General features: G+C 40.8%; 1 protein-coding gene across 6 annotated transcripts; it reads left to right on the top strand.

Annotated features, from left to right (window-relative positions):
• The first annotated feature begins 295 nt into the window (after nt 1-295).
• picalmb (phosphatidylinositol binding clathrin assembly protein b) lies at nt 296-18,265 on the top strand. Of its 6 annotated transcripts, XM_018700400.2 has the most exons (23): nt 296-1,176; nt 6,156-6,298; nt 6,472-6,547; nt 6,659-6,761; nt 7,491-7,584; nt 7,767-7,878; nt 7,993-8,099; nt 8,222-8,263; nt 9,417-9,502; nt 9,680-9,803; nt 9,914-10,047; nt 10,486-10,583; nt 10,766-10,918; nt 11,404-11,487; nt 12,373-12,465; nt 12,686-12,796; nt 13,405-13,521; nt 13,623-13,653; nt 13,760-13,859; nt 14,035-14,094; nt 15,426-15,530; nt 15,935-16,040; nt 16,764-18,265. In XM_018700400.2, the coding sequence occupies exons 1-22, from the start codon at nt 1,047-1,049 to the stop codon at nt 16,025-16,027; spliced, it is 2,196 nt and encodes a 731-aa protein (XP_018555916.1). In that variant the 5' UTR covers nt 296-1,046; the 3' UTR covers nt 16,028-16,040; nt 16,764-18,265. The 6 variants fall into 6 exon arrangements, with proteins under 6 accessions (XP_018555916.1, XP_050921330.1, XP_050921331.1 ...); XM_051065373.1 differs by lacking the exon at nt 15,935-16,040 and having other exon boundaries at nt 303-1,176; XM_051065374.1 differs by lacking the exon at nt 11,404-11,487 and having other exon boundaries at nt 308-1,176.
• The last annotated feature ends 354 nt before the right edge of the window (nt 18,266-18,619 follow it).

Here is an 18,619-nt window from a genome sequence, read left to right on the forward strand (position 1 = left end):
AAGGTATATAAGCTCTGAGGCCATAAACATATCAGTTTATAGATATTTCTTTCTTAGTTGTAAAAATGTAATACTTTGAAAAGACACAACTTGTGACAGTGAGATTTGAGATGCTACAAAGAAAAATAAAGTCTGTATAAATTCACCACAAAAATAGTTCCCCCAGTACAAAATGTGCGGTTGAGAATCAGAGCATCAAAGACAAAAACATCCCAAAAGTCGTGTTCATTCTTCACTCTGTTAGGCCTGTAGCAGCCTGCTTTTCACTGTGTCCACTCCTCAATCAATACAGGCTTCATCCTCTCATCCAGGCCTCTCGTGATTGAGCATTTGTGCATTTTTCTCCCCTCAGCTGGACTGCGGTCAGTTGGTATGCACCTGCGCCACAGCGGAAGCTAGCGGCGGCGCAGCTACTATCTGATTCAGGGTCTGTAGGGCGGTGTTTTTAGCCCTTTCCCCCCCCCCTCGGAGCTGAGCTAAATGGAGGCCCGCCATTTCCCCACCTCAGTGGTCTTTTTCTCTTTCGTAGCGCTTTAAAGCCGGGCAGCGGCGGCAGAAGCAGAAGGAGTAGTGGGAGGAGGAGGAACGGTGGCGACGACTGGCGGAGCGGCGGCGACGGCGACTGGCGGAGCAGCGGAGGCAGGCGAGGAGAGGAGACGCAGGGATCCGGTGTGCCACATCGGGATGAGAGCGAGACAGAGACCCGGGTCGGATGAGTCAGCGAGTGGACTCTGCCATCACGGCATCCCCGAAATCTGAATGAATTCGTACGGAAGCGAGCGGCGCAACAAGAAAGAAACAAATTAACATTTTTTAATTGTTGTTAGATTCCGCTTCTCTTTATTCCGCCCTCCCCTGGTCCGCGTCTGCCATAGCCTAGTTTTGATTTTTTTTTCCACCAAGGTGGGAAAGAAAGGGGGGGTCCGGCAAGGTTGCGGAGGAGGTGGAGGTTTTATTTTATTTTTTGCTGGAAGCTCATATCCGAAGATAAACGGAGGCGAAACTAACATTTTTTTAAAGTCTTTTGTTGCATTGAGTGAGTGAAGATGTCGGGGCAGAGCATTACGGACAGGATAACTGCAGCCCAGCACAGTGTAACGGGATCCGCCGTGTCGAAAACAGTTTGCAAGGCCACCACTCACGAAATAATGGGCCCGAAAAAGAAACATTTGGATTGTGAGTATCTCTAAACAAGCACACGAGTGTTCAAGTTAAATCACGGCTGGCTCTTCTCAATGAAACACCGCTACACAGGCTGAGTTATGGCGGTGGTGGAGCTACAAGGCCTCAAAGCCTTGGGATAGGCTAAATGCTACTGCTTTCCCATGTCTGGGAGATTATATTGTTTAAACACCAAGGACAGGCCTTGTTGACATAGTGCTATACATAATTAAGAGTGTTTTAAAGATGTACCAGCCTTTATGAATGCTTATTAATTCATTTTAATGTAATTTTTTGCCTTCAGTTGCTGTCAAACTAGCTTGTCTCTACTGTGTGGTTTTGTTCAATCCGCTCTCTTGTCTTTGCTGCTTCTCGTATTTAGCCACTGACTCATAGCTCGAGTGTTCAGCCTACATAGCAGCAATTCAGGATAAATATGTAGGCTGTTTGACTGGAAAACCTTTAAAAGAAACCAGTGTGAGCTAATGGGCCTCTGTACTAACAAGGCCCTGAATCAACATTCCCAGGAATGCTTGCAGTCCAGTTTCATCTCCCATCTTGATTGGTTGCACCTGCAGCAGGACAAGTGTCTGTCTCAGCTGAGTTCCTACACTAGAGTGAAGTGTTGGAGTAATGTGACGCCTGCTGCTGTTTCTCCTGGTTGGGGTCATGATGCTTCAGAGTCAGACCAAAAAAAATCACAGTCTGTAGCCGAGGAGTGCTCAGAGCAATGAAACAGGCTGCTACATCTATACCCTGACGTAAGCATAAGAGCTTAAATCCTCGTCTGATGCACTCATAGTCAGTGTCTGTCAGTGCTTTGAGATGCAGTGGTAGATTTTCTACACATCGATCTGCACTTGGAAATGCATAATGGTAGTAATGAAAGTGAATGAAGGCCCTGCATCATCAGGAAAAAAGGTGTACACTGTATCTTCAGGCTCCACACTCATTATGATGATCTGTGGGATGAGGTATAGCAAAAATGGGATGTGAATATCTTTGGCTCAGTGTTGAAAGTTTCAGGCTCCACACCTGTTGTGCTGCTACGGCCGACTCCCCGGAGGTGAGATGAGTGAAAGTTGGCACAGTGACACCCCGCTGGCTCATTACAACCCAGCCGGAAATCCAACGTGACTGACGTGTGTCTCTGTGCACACAGCCTACAACCTCCTAGATAATTACACAGTGACCTATTGTTTTTTATTGAAACATAAGGGAGGCTGGCCAGGAGGAGGCAAACGCAGCAGCAAGTTTGTTTTATAAGTTCAGATGGATTCTTTTTCTGGTTCATTGTTATCTGTGTCTCATTCTGACACAATAGAAGCAATTATTTTTGTATTATAACATGGTATATTTTGTGGGGGATTATGTGCATTTTATTCTAGAGATGACAGTATTGGAAATGAAGGGAAGCAGATGGCGAACGACCGGGACTGAGGTGCCCTAGTTTCACAAAAAGAATCTGGGCTGCAACTAAAGATTTTTCATTATGAGTTAATCTTCCAATAATATCCTATCATCATTATCATTTATAACAGATAAGGCATAAAACCCTCATATTTGAAACGCTGGAAACAGTAAAAATAAAAAATGTATTATTTGCTTTAAAAATGATTTAAAGAAGGTTTTGATTATCAGAATGGTTATAGATAAATTCTCTGTCAATTGACTAATTGTTGCAGCTCTGCTAAAGGTTTTTGCTTTGCTATCATATATTGCAAATTCATGATGACCACAGTGAAAGTGGTTTACTGAAGAATCATCGTAAGAGTTCAGTAACAGTCCAGGAAAAAGGTGCTAGCTGAATCTGCATGTTGTGATTCAGGCTCCAGACTCATCATGATAATTTGTTGAAGAAACATTACAAATTGTCTTCACCTGCACTAGTGGGTACTTGTGGTGAATATTTTGGGCACAGACTATAAATAAGATAAAGTGGATTAATCATTTGATTAAGTCTTTAAAATGCTTGTTGTGCATGTTTCAACTATCAGTATGAAACATGAAACTATTCAGTTCTAAGAGTATAGTGATTCTGAAACTGAGACCGATCTTGTATTGCAATATGGGAAATCAGAAGAAATAAAATTATGATTTGATTTTTAACTTTTGGTTCGTGACAGTTTCTGATAATCAGTGCTATGCACATCTTTGCTCAGAACCAAAGGAGTATTGAGGTTTGATACCCCGCTTTATGCATGCTAAGTGCAGCTGGGGGATAATTTAGTATTATAATGATACTATTATATACTATTAGAAAGTAAGGATAGGAGAAGTAGAGGGAGGAGTGCCTTTCAAAACCAGAGTTACAGGGTGCCTCACTGGTGCACAGAAAGTACAGTACATTAAGATAAAGTATGGAAGGAATCTATAGAGTAGATATTATAAAAAAGGTTCTGAAATTGCCAGTCTATACAAGTGGGTTTTAAAAAGCTTTTTTAAAATGTGGCACTGACTCAGCTGATCTCATACTGAGGGGGAGTTTGTTCCACAGTGTTGGAGCTAAAACAGTGAAAGCATGATGGCCCTTTGTCTGAAGCCTGGACTGTGGAACTTTTCACAGTGTTTGGTTTTCAGATCTGAGGGGTCACTGCTGTGCAGAATAAAGAGTTGAAAGTCCTGAAATGTATAGAAACTCAATGGTCATATTTTTGATTGTATGATCATAGCATTTCACAGTAGTCTTTATATTGAGTTTTGATGGGTTTTTTTTTTAAACTCATGTGTAAAGAGATTTTTATGATGATGCATTACAGTGAAACACGGTTCATTACTTTGGTTTTGGAACAAGTCATTTTTCAAACGTAAAAATGATCTAAAAATACAAATATGACAATGTCAAAGAGTTGAGAGGCACAAGGATTAATAGCCATGGCCAGTCCACAGCCACAGATGTCAAACGATGCTCAAAAAGTAAAAAGTGTCACTGTGTTCATGGTGACTAACCCACAGTTTAGCAATATCACGCCTTGTCAGGGCTGCTACATGAATTCATAAGCGTCTCATGAATTGATTCAATAAGAAGTCATTAATGTAAGCCAATGTGAATATTTAGCAGGCTGACTATAACGTGACAGTGCTGTCAGTTCATCCTCCTCCCCCATATTCCTCCTCCTCCTCCCCCTTGCTCATGTCCTCTCCGTCGTCGTCTTCTCTGGGCAGTTCAGCCACCCATGCTAACTGCTGCTGCTACTGCTGCTTCTTCTTCTCTGGAAGGTTATCCTGTCCTACTTAGAGTCCCCCCCCCCCCCCTTTTGAAAAGTCAAATATAGGACAGAAAGGGAGGCCCAATTACCCCATCAGTCTGATCACTGCTGTGAATGGCAGGGTCATTAGCACTGATGGGCCTAGCTGCTTTGACTAACATCATTCAACCAGCACATGGATGTGAGATGAACATATGAGCAGAGGAAGTGGGACAGAACATGTGTGGTTAACATCTTAATGCTCTGCACTTTGTGTCAGTCTGTTGTAAGGACATTTGGTTGCACATTACTAATTACAATGACTGGCATCAGTTTCTGAGATCCCTGTTTACAAGATAATTATTTTCTGTTTATAATGCAAATTTTATGGAGCAAACAATCTTATTTAACGTACTGTTGCCCCATTTTACTCAAAGTATTTTAAGAGTGTTTTGAATATAATATCACCGTTAAACGTGTTAAGTTGTGTTGATGTTTTCCAGTAGTATTTTTGCCAATTTTTAGGGATTTACAATGACATGAGGGTTTAACATTCTACAATTATATGAGTTGCTCTCATATTTTTTAGGTTTAGTATAAAATTAAATGTTTTTATGGAGATTAAACTGTTAAATGACTGAATAAGATATGAAATTGTGTATTTTATTTTAAATACTTTTAAAATACCAGTTGTCCAAAACACAGAGGTATGTGTAAAACTATGTTTAAAACAGAAAAGCAGTACATTTTCACATTAAAGCAGCAAGTCCTTGGCATTTGTGTTTGATAAATGTTTTGAGCAATTAAAAGATCAAAATAGTTGCAGAATAATTGTTTCAGCCCTGGTTTAGTGTTGGTAAATTCATGCCTGAATGATCAGATGGATCAGACCATCTGCACTGAAGGTTTCCAGCTTATTTGGAGAGATGTATGATGTTCCTGAGATCATTTGGATTGGATGTTTTGAAGCTCCGTTCAGCATTTTCACTTGTGTTTTTGTTGAATCCCTCTTTGAAAAACAAGCACTTTAAAATAGTAGTCTGTGGAGTTGTTAACGCTGCTCACAGGTTAACAATTTGAACAAATTGCACATATGTGACCTGCTGTGGAGGATATGAGCATGAGTCACATCAGAGGTTGTTTTTCTTCCAAAAACTAGTAGTAGCCAGCAGCAGGTGTTTGTCTGCTCCCCGGGCTCAACATGAGGCCCATTTGACAATAAATTCATGGGGAGATGGGGGTTATCTGTGACTAACTCTGTCCTCATGGATGAAAAGTGTTTTTTTTGTTTGTTTGTTTGGTTTTTTTTAAAGTTTAAAATGTATATTAACATAGAAACTACAAAGACAAATCTCACCTCAATATCCTCAATTTTTATGGTGAAATTCTTAGTCATGACTGTTTGTACTTCACACAATATTTGAGGTAAACTACGTGATTTGATTTATGATATATGAGAAAAATGAGTCAGTCATTTAATGTCATTTGAGCCTTTAAGAATAGAATGATGCAGCATTCAAGCTACAGTATGTCACATTCTATATTTAGGGGGATACAATGATTATTTACATTGGCGATTAAGTAGCAGATTACTTTCCTGAGCGATCGATTATAAAATGTCAGAATATGGTACAAAATGTCCATCCTAATTTCCTAGATCCCAGAAGGTGAAGGTGATGCCTTCGCATTGCTTAACTTGTATTCCAACCACATAGCACCATAGTATCATATTAATTATTACAAATCCACTGCCTCATAACGATCAGCTGAACCCCGTGATCTCATGAACTCATCTTTTTGTTTCAGATTTGATCCACTGTACCAATGAGATGAACGTCAACATTCCCCAACTGGCTGATTCACTGTTTGAGAGGACCACCAACACCAGCTGGGTGGTTGTGTTTAAGTCACTCATCACCACACACCACCTCATGGTCTATGGCAACGAGGTGAGACGCCTCAGTGGACATTATGTACAATAGATGATCTTTCATCAATACAGAAAAGTGGTTAAACAGTATCAGAAATTATAGAAAAATGTAATAACCTCACAGAAGATTATTAATGGCTGACTGTTGATACTTTAGTGCTTTTGTGTTTAACTATTTTCTCCCTCTTGTAGCGTTTCGTCCAGTACTTGGCTTCAAGGAATACACTTTTCAACCTCAGTAATTTTTTGGATAAAAGTGGGTTACAAGGTAACAGTTTAATTGTGTTCTGAATTTACATACCATTTGAAAAAGAAATTATTATTTCAAATCATAAATCAAATCAAGTCATCATTCCTACTACCATGTTTTTTCCCCCAGGTTATGACATGTCCACGTTTATCAGGAGGTATAGTCGATACCTGAATGAGAAAGCTGTGTCATACAGACAGGTTGCCTTTGACTTCACAAAAGTAAAACGCGGGTAAGGAAACAGCTTTTGGATTCTACAATATCTGAACTGAAAGGATTATGTTTGCAACATATGCAATCATTTTTAATGATTAATAATTGAATATTTTTGACTGAAAAATGGCAGAAATTCATTTAAAGAAACTGTGAACTGTAAATTTGAGCCAATCCTCACATTTTGTGAAACCCGCAAGAGGGAATATTATCATTTTCCCTTGATAAATGACCTAAATAAATATTTGGTGTCAAATTTTCAGCTCTATTTAAGTTCAGATTTTTAAGATTTAAATCGGTGAATTACAGCTGTTATAAATAGTCGATTAATTGATTAGTTTAAATTAATAGGCAGCTGTTGATTATCAAATAATCATTTTAGACATTTTTAAGCTAGTATGCCAACCGTTTGCTGGTTCCAGCTTCTCATCTGTGAGAACTTAATGCTTTACTTTGTCATGTATGACAGTAAACTCAGTATCTTTGGGTTCTGGACTGCTGGTCAGACTAAACTAGACATTTGAAGATGTGACTTTGGGCTGTGGGAAATTATAATGGCAATTTTTCCCATTTTACAAAGTGAGAAAATAATTTGCAGGTTATTCGGTTATGAAAATAATCGTTAGTTGCAGCCCTACAATCCATGTAAACCAGAAGTCAGTTCATTATAATGTGTGAAGAGCTTCACTGTTTGCTTCCTCCCCCCTCAATGCCCTCTCCTGCTCCGTCTCTCCACGTGTCCGCGCAGAGTGGACGGCGTGATGAGGACCATGAATACAGAGAAGCTGCTCAAGACTATCCCCATTATTCAGAACCAGATGGACGCCCTTCTCGATTTCAATGTGAGTTTGAGGTGAAGCCTCCTGTAGCTCTACAGTTCCAGTGCACAGATTACACTGCGGCTGCTGCAAACAAACTCTGATGTGGTATCTTGAGTTCACATATGCAGGCTTTTTTTTTTTTTTTTTTTTGTTATGACAACAAATTGCAGTAAGATAAGTCTCGGCTGATTGCTTTCCCTCAGGTCAATGCCAATGAGCTGACTAATGGAGTCATCAATGCAGCCTTCATGCTCCTCTTCAAAGACTCCATCAGGCTCTTCGCTGCTTATAATGAAGGCATTATCAACCTGCTTGGTAAGATCTTCAAGGATCACTTTCAGCTTCAGCCTTCTCTTTGTTTTTGGTCAATTCTGTTTTCGGTTGTTAATTGGAACTCTAGATTAAATCTGTTTCTTTGTTTCCAAACAGAAAAATACTTTGACATGAAGAAAACTCAGTGTAAAGAAGGTTTGGACATTTACAAGAAGTTTCTCACCCGAATGACCCGGATATCAGAGTTCCTCAAAGTAGCAGAGGTAATTTACACCAAATTTTTGTCTTTTTTTTCCCAGAGATGCTGCTGTGAATGAGACTGTTCTGTAGGTCAGTGGAGTGAACTGTGAGAGACACAGTTGTAATTTTGTTTTCTCTCCAACAGCAGGTGGGAATTGATCGAGGCGACATTCCAGACCTTTCACAGGTGAGCACAGCAATCCGAAAACACAAGATTTTCTGCCTTTAATAAGAAGTCTTTCCTTACTTTCTTTCTCTTATCTCCAGCTCTAACTGCTCCTTTTTCATCAGCGTTGTCTCTGTCCAACTAGAGTACAGTACATCCAGCACAAATGTTTTTAAAAACAAGACACTTTGCATGATTTCCTTCTCAAGCGCATGTTTGCCAGAGGAGGTGGTCGTCTTCTCCTGTTTCTTGTTTCTTCTACGGTCTCTCCTCCTTCTCTTCTTACCCTTACCTTCTTCTTCTCCTTATTCCTACAGTAAATAAAGGTGTAAAGTCCACGCTAGGTGTTTTTAAAATTGCAAACCACTTAGTAAATCTGCACACAGTGACAGTTAGATGTTTCCTAATTAAAAATAAGATGCACATACTGTTGTGCTGTGGGGACCAATTTCACATCAATATTTTGCCCTCAAGAACTGCAGCTAAAATGCATTCCCCTCTGACTGTCACCACCTTTATATTCTGTATTTTCCCCCTTATCTTTCCACTTTAGTTCACAGTTTGTGTAAGTACTATCATTTCACTCTTCTTCTATGTCCGTGACTTGCCTCAGTGTTGTCTTTTTGCATGCCTCTGCTCTGACTCTGTCTTCTACATCGTGGTGAAAAAAAAAAAAACAAAAAAAAAAACAGTTGAAGGAAAAAACACTCGCTGTGGTAAATTTCTCTTCACTTTGGTCACATTATTATTGAGGTGTTAAATCCAGTGTAGCTCATCTACTGTAAAATGGCTGCCCCCTCCCCCCCTCCCCTCCGTTGTGCTTAGACACGGCCGATTCAACAACGCCCAGGTTGTTGAAAGTGCCGTGGTGCAGTACGTCATCCCACACAGATGTTAGTCTCATCCAGAGTAGCTTTTCCGGCTGGAATGCAGTCATCGATCAGTGGTGGGTAACTAATAGCCCAAAGCTGGTAGTTCACCTTTAGTGGAGCAAAATTAAACCTCCTGATCAAAGACATAAATTGGCTGTCTGTATACACCTAGGATTTAATGGTGTGTAGTGTTTCCTGCTCTATCTTGGTTGCCCACCACTGTCCATTATGGTCTTGATGTCCATACAGACTACATTTTCTGTGTCTCAGAAACTTGCTGACTGTGTTTTCTGTCACAACAGGCTCCCAGTAGCCTTCTCGAAGCTCTGGAGCAGCACTTGGCCTCTTTAGAGGGCAAGAAGGTCAAAGACTCCACTGCAGCCAGCAGGTACGTTAATCCTCCCGTTGCTATTTCTGAATTCCTCTCATCTTTTCCTCAAGTCTCAGAGTCTGCCTTTTTTCCCCATCTATATTGCTCGAAGGTATGAAACGTTATTAGATCAGCAGTAGCTTCATCTGCGCTGTATCTAGTGTGAACTTGTGTGGGTCCCCCCCCCCATTGCAGGGCCAGCACTCTGTCAAATGCAGTCTCATCGCTGGCCAGCACGGGGATGTCTTTCACTAAAGTGGATGAGCGGGAGAAGCAGGCAGCTCTCGAAGAGGAACAGGCCCGACTCAAAGCTCTGAAGGTTGGTGTGCTATTTGGGGGGTAAAAAAAATCCTAAACATACATTGAATAAACATGGTTGCAGTTTCTTTGTTGCCTGCATATTTGATCTAGACTTCTTTACTTATTCAGGAACAAAGGCTTAAAGAACTCTCCAAGAGGCCCTCCTTCGCCACCACTGATACATCACCTATCTCCACCACCGGGGGCACAATCAGCACAGCACCAGCCATTGACCTTTTCTCCACACCCAGCTGCTCAAATGGGTACTGCTCAGATTTACAGTGTATCCACTGCTGTATCCACATTGGAGAATGCTTCCCTTTTCCTGTTTGATATAATTTATTCATTTATTGTTAGTTCACGCTTTTTTTGTCACCTCAAGTTATTTCCCATTTATTTCCACTTAAGTACCCTTAATGTCTGTGTCCAAGCACCTCTTTGATAATCAATGAATTGTATATTTTTTTAGTGTATTTTTTTCCTTGTATATTAAACTGAATATCTTGACCATTTAAAATGGGCGCCTTTCACTATTTCCTGACATTGTATAGAGAGATTGCTAGCTCAATTTAGAAATTAATTGGCAGTTAAATTGATAACAAAAATAAGAGTTTTGTATATTGCATGACTGTTGCCTTTTTTGAGCTTGTACATTAAAAGGGGGTGTTAAGAAGCAATTTTTTCTCTCTCTCTGTCTGCAGTGCAGTGAAGATGGAGAGTGACCTTTTTGACCTGCAGTCGACTTTCCAGCCCTCCATGCAGTCAGGCTCAACAGGGCTTCCAGTGGCAGCGTGGGCAGGTAAGAAGCTCCCTCTTCAACGCCCCCCCTCCCCAATCCAACTTGTGTGTTTTCTGGACTCAGGTGACCTGTTCTGCATGCTCTCCTTCTCTTGTTGTTGTCTGACTCTGATGCCCACCTCTTCCTCTCCACTCTCTTCTGTCTTCCTCTTCTCTCTGTCTCTCTTTCCTCTGCCTGCGTAGATCCTTTCACCTCTGCTGAAGCTGGAGATGATTCCATGCCAAACCTCAACCCTTTCCTCTCAAAACTCGTTGTCGATGCCACTCACTTACCTGTCGTGTCTTCAGACGGTGTTAGCTTTTCCTCTAGGACATCTGGTCATGAAATGTTTGGTGGTAACAACTCATTTTGTTTCTCCTCCAAAAGTCTTGTCAGTCTTGTTCATTTCTCTGTAGTCACACACACACACACACACACACACACACACACATATATATATATATATATATATATATATATATATGTATATATGCATGATTAGTTTGCATGTTTCTGTTCTGCTGTAGTTTGAATGTTGATTATTTGTCTGTTCAAATGTCTAAACGATCTTGTTTTGTCTCTCTGTAAAATGCACCTCATTGCAGTTCATATCAAGATCATATTATTTATTTTTACAGTGAAAACAAATCATATCACCTCCTGTGTATCAGCCAGGACCCTCCATGTCAAACTGTAGAGGCCATACGCCCATGTTGCTTTACAGTTAGCTTTTATCCTCTCTTTAATGAACAGTTTGGTGTTGTATTGTAATATCGACATGCCATAGAGCTTTAAGTTAAAACCTGTTCTTGTTTTACCAACACTATTTTTGATTCTCCAGATCGTTACAATCCCTTTATTGACACAAACTCATCAGTTTCAACCAATTACAAACGCACAGTGCGGATAGAACACTCCATCTCAGGTACTATGATGGCTCACCATCTCAGCCTATGTTTCCTGAGCCCTGGCAAACATAGGATCCTATGAAATACCCCCAGGGGCCATTATTTTTGATATTTATGATAGAAATGTGGACATAAACTCATATATTAAAGGAAAAGTTTGACAGTTTGGGAAATATGCTTATTGGCTTTATTGCCAAGAGGTAGATGATACCACCATCATTACCGTACGGTAAATATGAAGCTGCAGCCAGAAGCTGCTCAGTTTAGCTTAGCATGGCATAAAGACTGGAAACAGGGGGAAACAGCTAGCCTGTCTCTATCCTAAGGTTAAAAAAAAAAAAAAAACAGAGCTACAAATACATTTTGCATGCAGTTCATAGCCGACCATTTACAGGATGAAGCTGCCCAAGAGATTTTGCAACCAATGGACCAACAACAGAGTGGAGTGCATCTATGAATGCATATTTTGTAACGTGAACAGCTATTTAGCTTGCCTCGACTAATGCGGTTTATATATTGTTTAAACACAGCTGGTTTTAGTTTAAATACCCTGCTTTAGATAGCTTCATGGTCACTGTACAGACAGGAAAGTGGTGTGCTTGTTTGGCAGGTGAACAAATAAGTATATGTCTCAATATATCAAACTATTCCTTTAATCCCTGCCTCAGGGTTGCTATAATGCTCTGCACTATTTTATCCCTCTACAACTTTGAAAATGTTGTAAAACACTTAGAATTAGCGACTACAGAAGTGCACATGTTAGCTGTCTTCTTTCTGCCTGTATTGCTGTCGTTTCCCACCTGTCTCTCTGGCCTGGCCTTGAAATACCGTCTCCTTTTGCTCTCTTTCTTCCTGTCTTTCTCTTCTTTGTCTTCCTCTTCCTGCTTCCTGTGGCGTGTCAGACTCCTTCTGTGGTCCAGTGTCCATTGCCCAGCACCTCCCACACCAGGCTCCCTTCCCCTCTGAGCCCTCTACTGTAGCAGGTCTATTCAGAGGTAGAGTACTGAAGCACATTCAGTAGTAGATCAATGCTAGTTTTCTATTCTCAAGAGAAGCTTGTGGTGTTCGGCAGAAATGTGCAGTGATTGATACATGGACTCTGTACTTACACGGGCCAGTGCAGAAATGATAAGTCTGAGCATTGGTCAGTTTTCAGTAATTTCACATTGTGTAACTCTGTAACTTCATCCATTTTCTTTCTCATCTCTTACAAAGGATACTCAACGCCACAGGCCCCTCCGCAGCAGTCAGCAGGGGGACTCCAAGTGGACTTTGAGTCCGTTTTTGGAGCCAAAGCCACAGGCAGCAACAGTGTCAGTTCTGATGGTGAGGATTTCATGTTTACATATAAGTAAACACACAATTCTTGCGCCAATGGTTTCTGTATTTTTTAAGTAAGGTAGATGTGCTTGATTGCACTTTGTGGATTAAAATCAAGCAAAAAATAAGACAAACACAAAAAGTTTTTTAGGACAGTCCACTGATTTGGCACCAGTTTTTGATGGATCACCTCTAGCTATGGCTGACTGAGGAAATTCCAGGGAACTCATTATGGTTGTGACGGGCCAAGTATGTTATTTGTTTCAGTGATCTGTGCCTGGTCCTGATGTTAGATAAGCTCAAACACCTGCAACAACGTGACCCTATCTTGCAAGTTACCAGAACAAGAACATGCTGTTGACTGAAAGTTAATGTCAACCCTGCTGGGGTTGACCTGATCAATTCCAATAAAATAAAAAGCCAGCAATGAATATTTGGCCCCAGAAAATGACTGGCTAGTGGGTGTTTTATGTCTTCTCTGCTCTAGAACCAGCAAATGTTTATCATTAATGTTTGAAAAATGACTACAGTGAATATTCAGTTATGGAAATAGTTCACGCACGATTCATTTTCTGTTAGTTGCTGAATCATAGCAGCTCCGTTTGTCTTGTCAGATATTACTGGAGGCATCCTGAAACCGACTCTTGCTGGCTCCAACCAGCCGTCCGGTCAGCAGCCCGAGAAGCTGGTGTCAGATGACCTTGACTCCTCCCTGGCCAACCTTGTCGGCAGTGAGTATACTGCTTTGCTTTATAGCTGCACTAATTAAAGTGCATGTTCATAAAGGCACAAAATGGCATCCAACGCCCTCTGTTTGAAATTTCCTTTTTAGACCTCGGCATTGGAAACGGCACAATGAAAAAGTAAGTGGTCAATCGTCACTCAGCGTACAGAAACAGCTGCAGCTCTGTGCTCTCATTTAGGGCACTCACAAGCTGGTGTTAACATCAGCTGTGTCTTAATCTACAGTGACATCCACTGGAGCCAGCCAGGGGAGAAGAGGATGACCGGCGGCACCAACTGGCAGCCCAAGGCAGCGCCAACCACGACCTGGAACCCCGTCTCCATGGTGATACACACAGACTTTTCACTCACTGTACCTGTTTCTGCTTTATATCCTGGTCTTGTTTTTCTTGCCAAATAACTGATTGTTGTAATGTTATTCTGTTTATACATAGCTTCTACATGGTTTTTAGATCATTTGTATTATAAATTCTTACCGGCCTATTTGTGTCTCTTTTCAGCCACCATCAATCATGGCCTTCCCTGCCACCACACCCACAGGCATGATGGGATATGGCATGGTCAGTATTATGGCAAATATATAGTATGTGGAATATTTAGTGGGATTTTAACCTCTGTACACTCCTATTTTGAAGTAAGAAAATGAATCCAATATTACATTACAGTACAGTACAGTACATACACACACAGTGGTCCCAGAAGCCCCAGGTTTACTGTGTGTGACTTCTAGCATAACAATCCCAACTCAAGGTCCAATTCCAAGCTTTTTTCCTGAGCTTTCAACTGTTATCGCACAGTCTTCATCAACGGCCCATTAAGTTGTCCTGGGGACAGATCTGTTGACATGTGAACTCGGTAGTGGTTCTAATTGTGTAATTCAGTTCCCTGATGAAGACCATGTGATATAGCTGAAAGCATAAGAGGAAGCTAGCAAGTGGACCTAGAGGTGGGATTATTTAGTCAAGGTCAAGAATGATCTTTCATGCTAATTTAAATTATTTTATTCTGTGCTCATGCGGTGCATGGTTCCTAAATTAATGTGGGATGTGGGGTCTGTAGGGTCCCACATCCCACATTAACCTGGTCATGTTAAATAAATGCATTTGTTTTTTGTTTTTTTACCTGCTCCTTATCATTTAGAGAACTGATTAAATGTATCTAAAGTGGGTCAAGTGAGCCATTGTTTTGCTGTCATGAATATTCTCTTAAGCTTTATAAATAAAATAAACACTGGAGGATTCTCAATAGTTTTTATTTTGAGCACACTCAGCTTATAAATATTTCATTGTAGCAGCAGGCACAAGGTTGTCTGTATTCTTCATCTTCCTTTTAAAAATAAGAAGCTTTTTCATTGCTGTTTTTTAATTTCAAATCACTGAAACTAAGCTGATTATTTAGCATTATTGTTTTGCTGATCAGCTCATGGTTAGATGTCAATAATTACATATGCTGCTAAAAAAAAAATTTTAGCCACTTTGTGTAAAATCAGAAAATCTTTGAGTTTGGAGCCCCTCAGTGGTCATACTGAACGACCTTCAAGACGCTCAACACTACACATTGTGTTTTTTCGCTTCAAACCCCAGCAGCAGTTGAAGTATAGTCTCACCTCAAAGCAATAGATCTGGAGCTTTTGATCACACCACATGAGCTTCATTCAGCAGATGGAGTTTGCCTATTTGGCACGAAATGCCAGCATGGACAGGAAGTCCCCAAAGCAAAATAAAATAGAAAACTTTAAATTGAAAGGACTGAAAGCTCCAGAACAGTGAACCTGATATTAAAAAACTGCTATGGATTGCTTTATCAGTGGCATTTTTAAATCTGTAAAGCAAACAGCTGAATGACTGTATTCCTGAAGCAACCTCTCTGATCTCTGTGCAACACACTGCAGCCTCCACAAATGGGCTCTATGGGGATGATGAATCCACCCACCATGATGTACACCCAGCCTGTGATGAGGCCACCTAACCCCTTTGGCTCCGTGTCTAGTGCTCAGGTGGGTGCATGGCAGTCTGACTACTGCGCCGAGCTGATGCACAATGAAGTCAGTATCTATTTGCACAGTTATCAGGTTGAGTAAATAGGTGTATCCATTGTGCTGTGACGTGTACCATAGTTAGTCACTGTGTAAGCCTTGTTGTCAGTGTGAATACTGCTGAAGATGATGACAGTTTTAACAATGGACCCTTCACTCTCTCGAGCTGAAAGGGACCAAACTGTGAATCATCTCTCTTGTTCTGACTCCCTGTTTTTCCCCCAAACACAACTACTTTTTTTATTAACCCTTCTTTCATACATCACAGGCTTCTCCAAACTAATCTCATCCCTCCTTCAGTCTCTGTACTGACTCTCTGACTTCTCCTCTGGTCCTCCTACTTCCTGTATTTCTTCCTGAAATAGCCCTCCGCAGCCTCTAGTCCTTCCAGCCAGAGTCCTCTCCGAGCCCCTGGACAGGACCCGTTTGCACACCTCTCTCTCAAGGATTTCTTGTAGAGCATCTCTTTAGGTACAGCATGCTCTTTGCTTGCGGATGCACCTGCATGCATTGCATGCCCAGTGCTAATACCCTTTTGTTTTTTTTTAATCTTCTACTACTTGATGTCTTATCCATCTGATTAGATGCTACATGTATTTTTGTTATTTATCCTGTTTTAGCTTGACCTTTGTTGCTTGGGTTTCTTGCTTGTTTTGATGGATTTACCACATCTTTAACATAGTCAGACTCACTCTGACCCTTTGTTACTCCACTGTCATCACATATTGCTCAAACCTGTTTTCTCTGAACCTTGTGGCCACTGTTGAATTTAACTAATTGACCTTTCGCTAAGCTCTGTCTCATTAAGTTACTGTTACAGCACAAACACAGTTTAGAATGGCAACAATGGCAGATATGCTATTGAAATTCATACAGATTGTCTAATGGGACACAGATATAGACAGAAGTGTTCTCTATTTCAACCACTGACTGGAAAATTTTGAAAAATTTTTTCTGTGATTTCTTAGCTGGAATTGTGGACCTTTATTTGGGATGGATATCAGAGATAATGGTATCTTCAGAAAGTATAATTCACTCTGAAACTAAAAATGTATGTGTATCACATCCAATTATATTTGCTAAGCTGGACAGTGCTGTTCTGAGGAGGGTTTTAGCGAATGGTCACTTGACTTAACAGTTATTTGTATGTACATTTTAGCCTTTCGCTAACATCACCTGTTACGCTTCTTGCAGATGCAGTTCATGTAATTTGAAGAAAAGTGTCTCTCGGAAGATGAAGCACTTAGCAGCAAAGCTTTGTCCTCGTTGCAGTCTAACTCTTCAGAGAAACATTCACATACACCCCCAAATACAGACATGTCAAGAACACAATGGTGCAACGACTGTCAGAAACCATGGTAACCATGTCCAAATGACGTTTGGCGATAGCTCACACCCATTATTCTGTAACTTGTCCAAGACATCGAGTGATGCTGCTGTCTAACCCCCCCCCCCCTTAAGAGGATTTCCTTATCCATTTTACAGTGTAATCTGTAAAGATAGTTATGGGTGCTGAGAAACTTTGATGTTACGTATTTGGAAATACTGTGGTTGGATGTGAAGGCTTGATGTTCAGCGGGGAGGCAGTGGAAGAGAAAAGGAGAGCGTCCCTTCCCTTTCTTGATCCGATCATCAGTCATCCATTCCCTACAGTTCTTTAACTGTCACTAAGTAGTGATGCTAATGACGTTTACACCTGTTTAGTTTTTGTCTTTTTTACCGTGTTTACAGTAGACATTCCTTGTGTGTTGTTTGTATTTATTTATGATTATTGGTTTAAGATTGGGGAAAATAATAATGTAAAATCTACAGTACATTGAACACCTGTGGGAGTGCTTCAGCATTAAACAAGGATCTCTGACTATCATTGAGAGGTAGAGTTATAAATAGCTATTATATAAATTACACCTATTAAGCGGAATGATAGAGCACTAAATATTCTCTGAGTTTTGTGTTAAGAAATTTTTTTACTAGATGAAAGATTTCACAATCTCCATTGTACTAAGGTGCAGGGGTTAGAGTATGAGTCAGTAAACAGTATATAGTTGATTCTGTGCCTAGGGTTTTTTGCAATGGATTGGTTTCCTGTCAAGTTGAGAAACACTTCATCCACGAACCTGAAGCGTCGCACTGGGTGGTGGGCTCCATTTGCTTTAAGCTTGGCATGCCATTGACTCACTGACCGTATTCAAGGCTGCCTTTACTCTGAATGTGAAAGAGTTGTCTTCATGTTGCACACATCTTTCCACACTATACAGTTCCTCAGCGGAAGTTTTGGAGGGGGCCAGGGGAGGGCGGGTGGGTGACTGGTACGAGAGGACAGACGGTGTGCCTGCTTGCTGGTTAGCTAGTTGCTACGCTAATGGGGGAGAAAAAAGGGGATCACAGATTTGATGTAAATTAATTGTATAAAAGATCCAGAGGAGCGTGTGCGGGGGACGGGGGGTGGGCGGAGAGTGGAGGAGCGCTGTTGATCGGCGCTCTGTGTATATAAAAACCAACTGTTCTCTGAGTGCAAAAGTGAAAGATGTATGAAATATGAAAGCAATTCAATCAAATTTGACTCTACCTAAGTTTGATTCAGGATATTCTCTGCGTTTGTCTCCGCAGATATTTTCTTTATGTAATTAGAACGTGTAGCAGACAATGACTGAAGTCTTTTCTTTCTTTTACAAATAAAGAGCAGCTTCCACAAACTGTTGTATATTGTTGAACAATCTGAGAAGGGAAATCACTCTTCAAGTGGAACTATGTCAACACTGAAGGCTGTAACCTGAGATGACAGGCCACAAGTGTATATTACACTATTTCATTGGGTTACAAGCCCAAAATGTTGATCCACTGATCTAGTATATGTACTTAAGTGAACGTGTTTTTTTTAACCACTTGCACAGTGAGTCAGCAACATAATTCATGCTTTACTCTTCATGTAGGTAAACACATCTTTTAACAAGAATTTAAGGGACAGTACTTTATCCCAGAATGGATTCTTTAACCAGTGTTGCAGTCCAGCTGTTTTTGTTTGTCCTCTGTTTGGGTGAATCAGGACA

Source organism: Lates calcarifer, linkage group LG21 (genome assembly GCF_001640805.2).
Source record: "Lates calcarifer isolate ASB-BC8 linkage group LG21, TLL_Latcal_v3, whole genome shotgun sequence".
NCBI classification, from domain to species: Eukaryota; Metazoa; Chordata; class Actinopteri; family Centropomidae; genus Lates; species Lates calcarifer.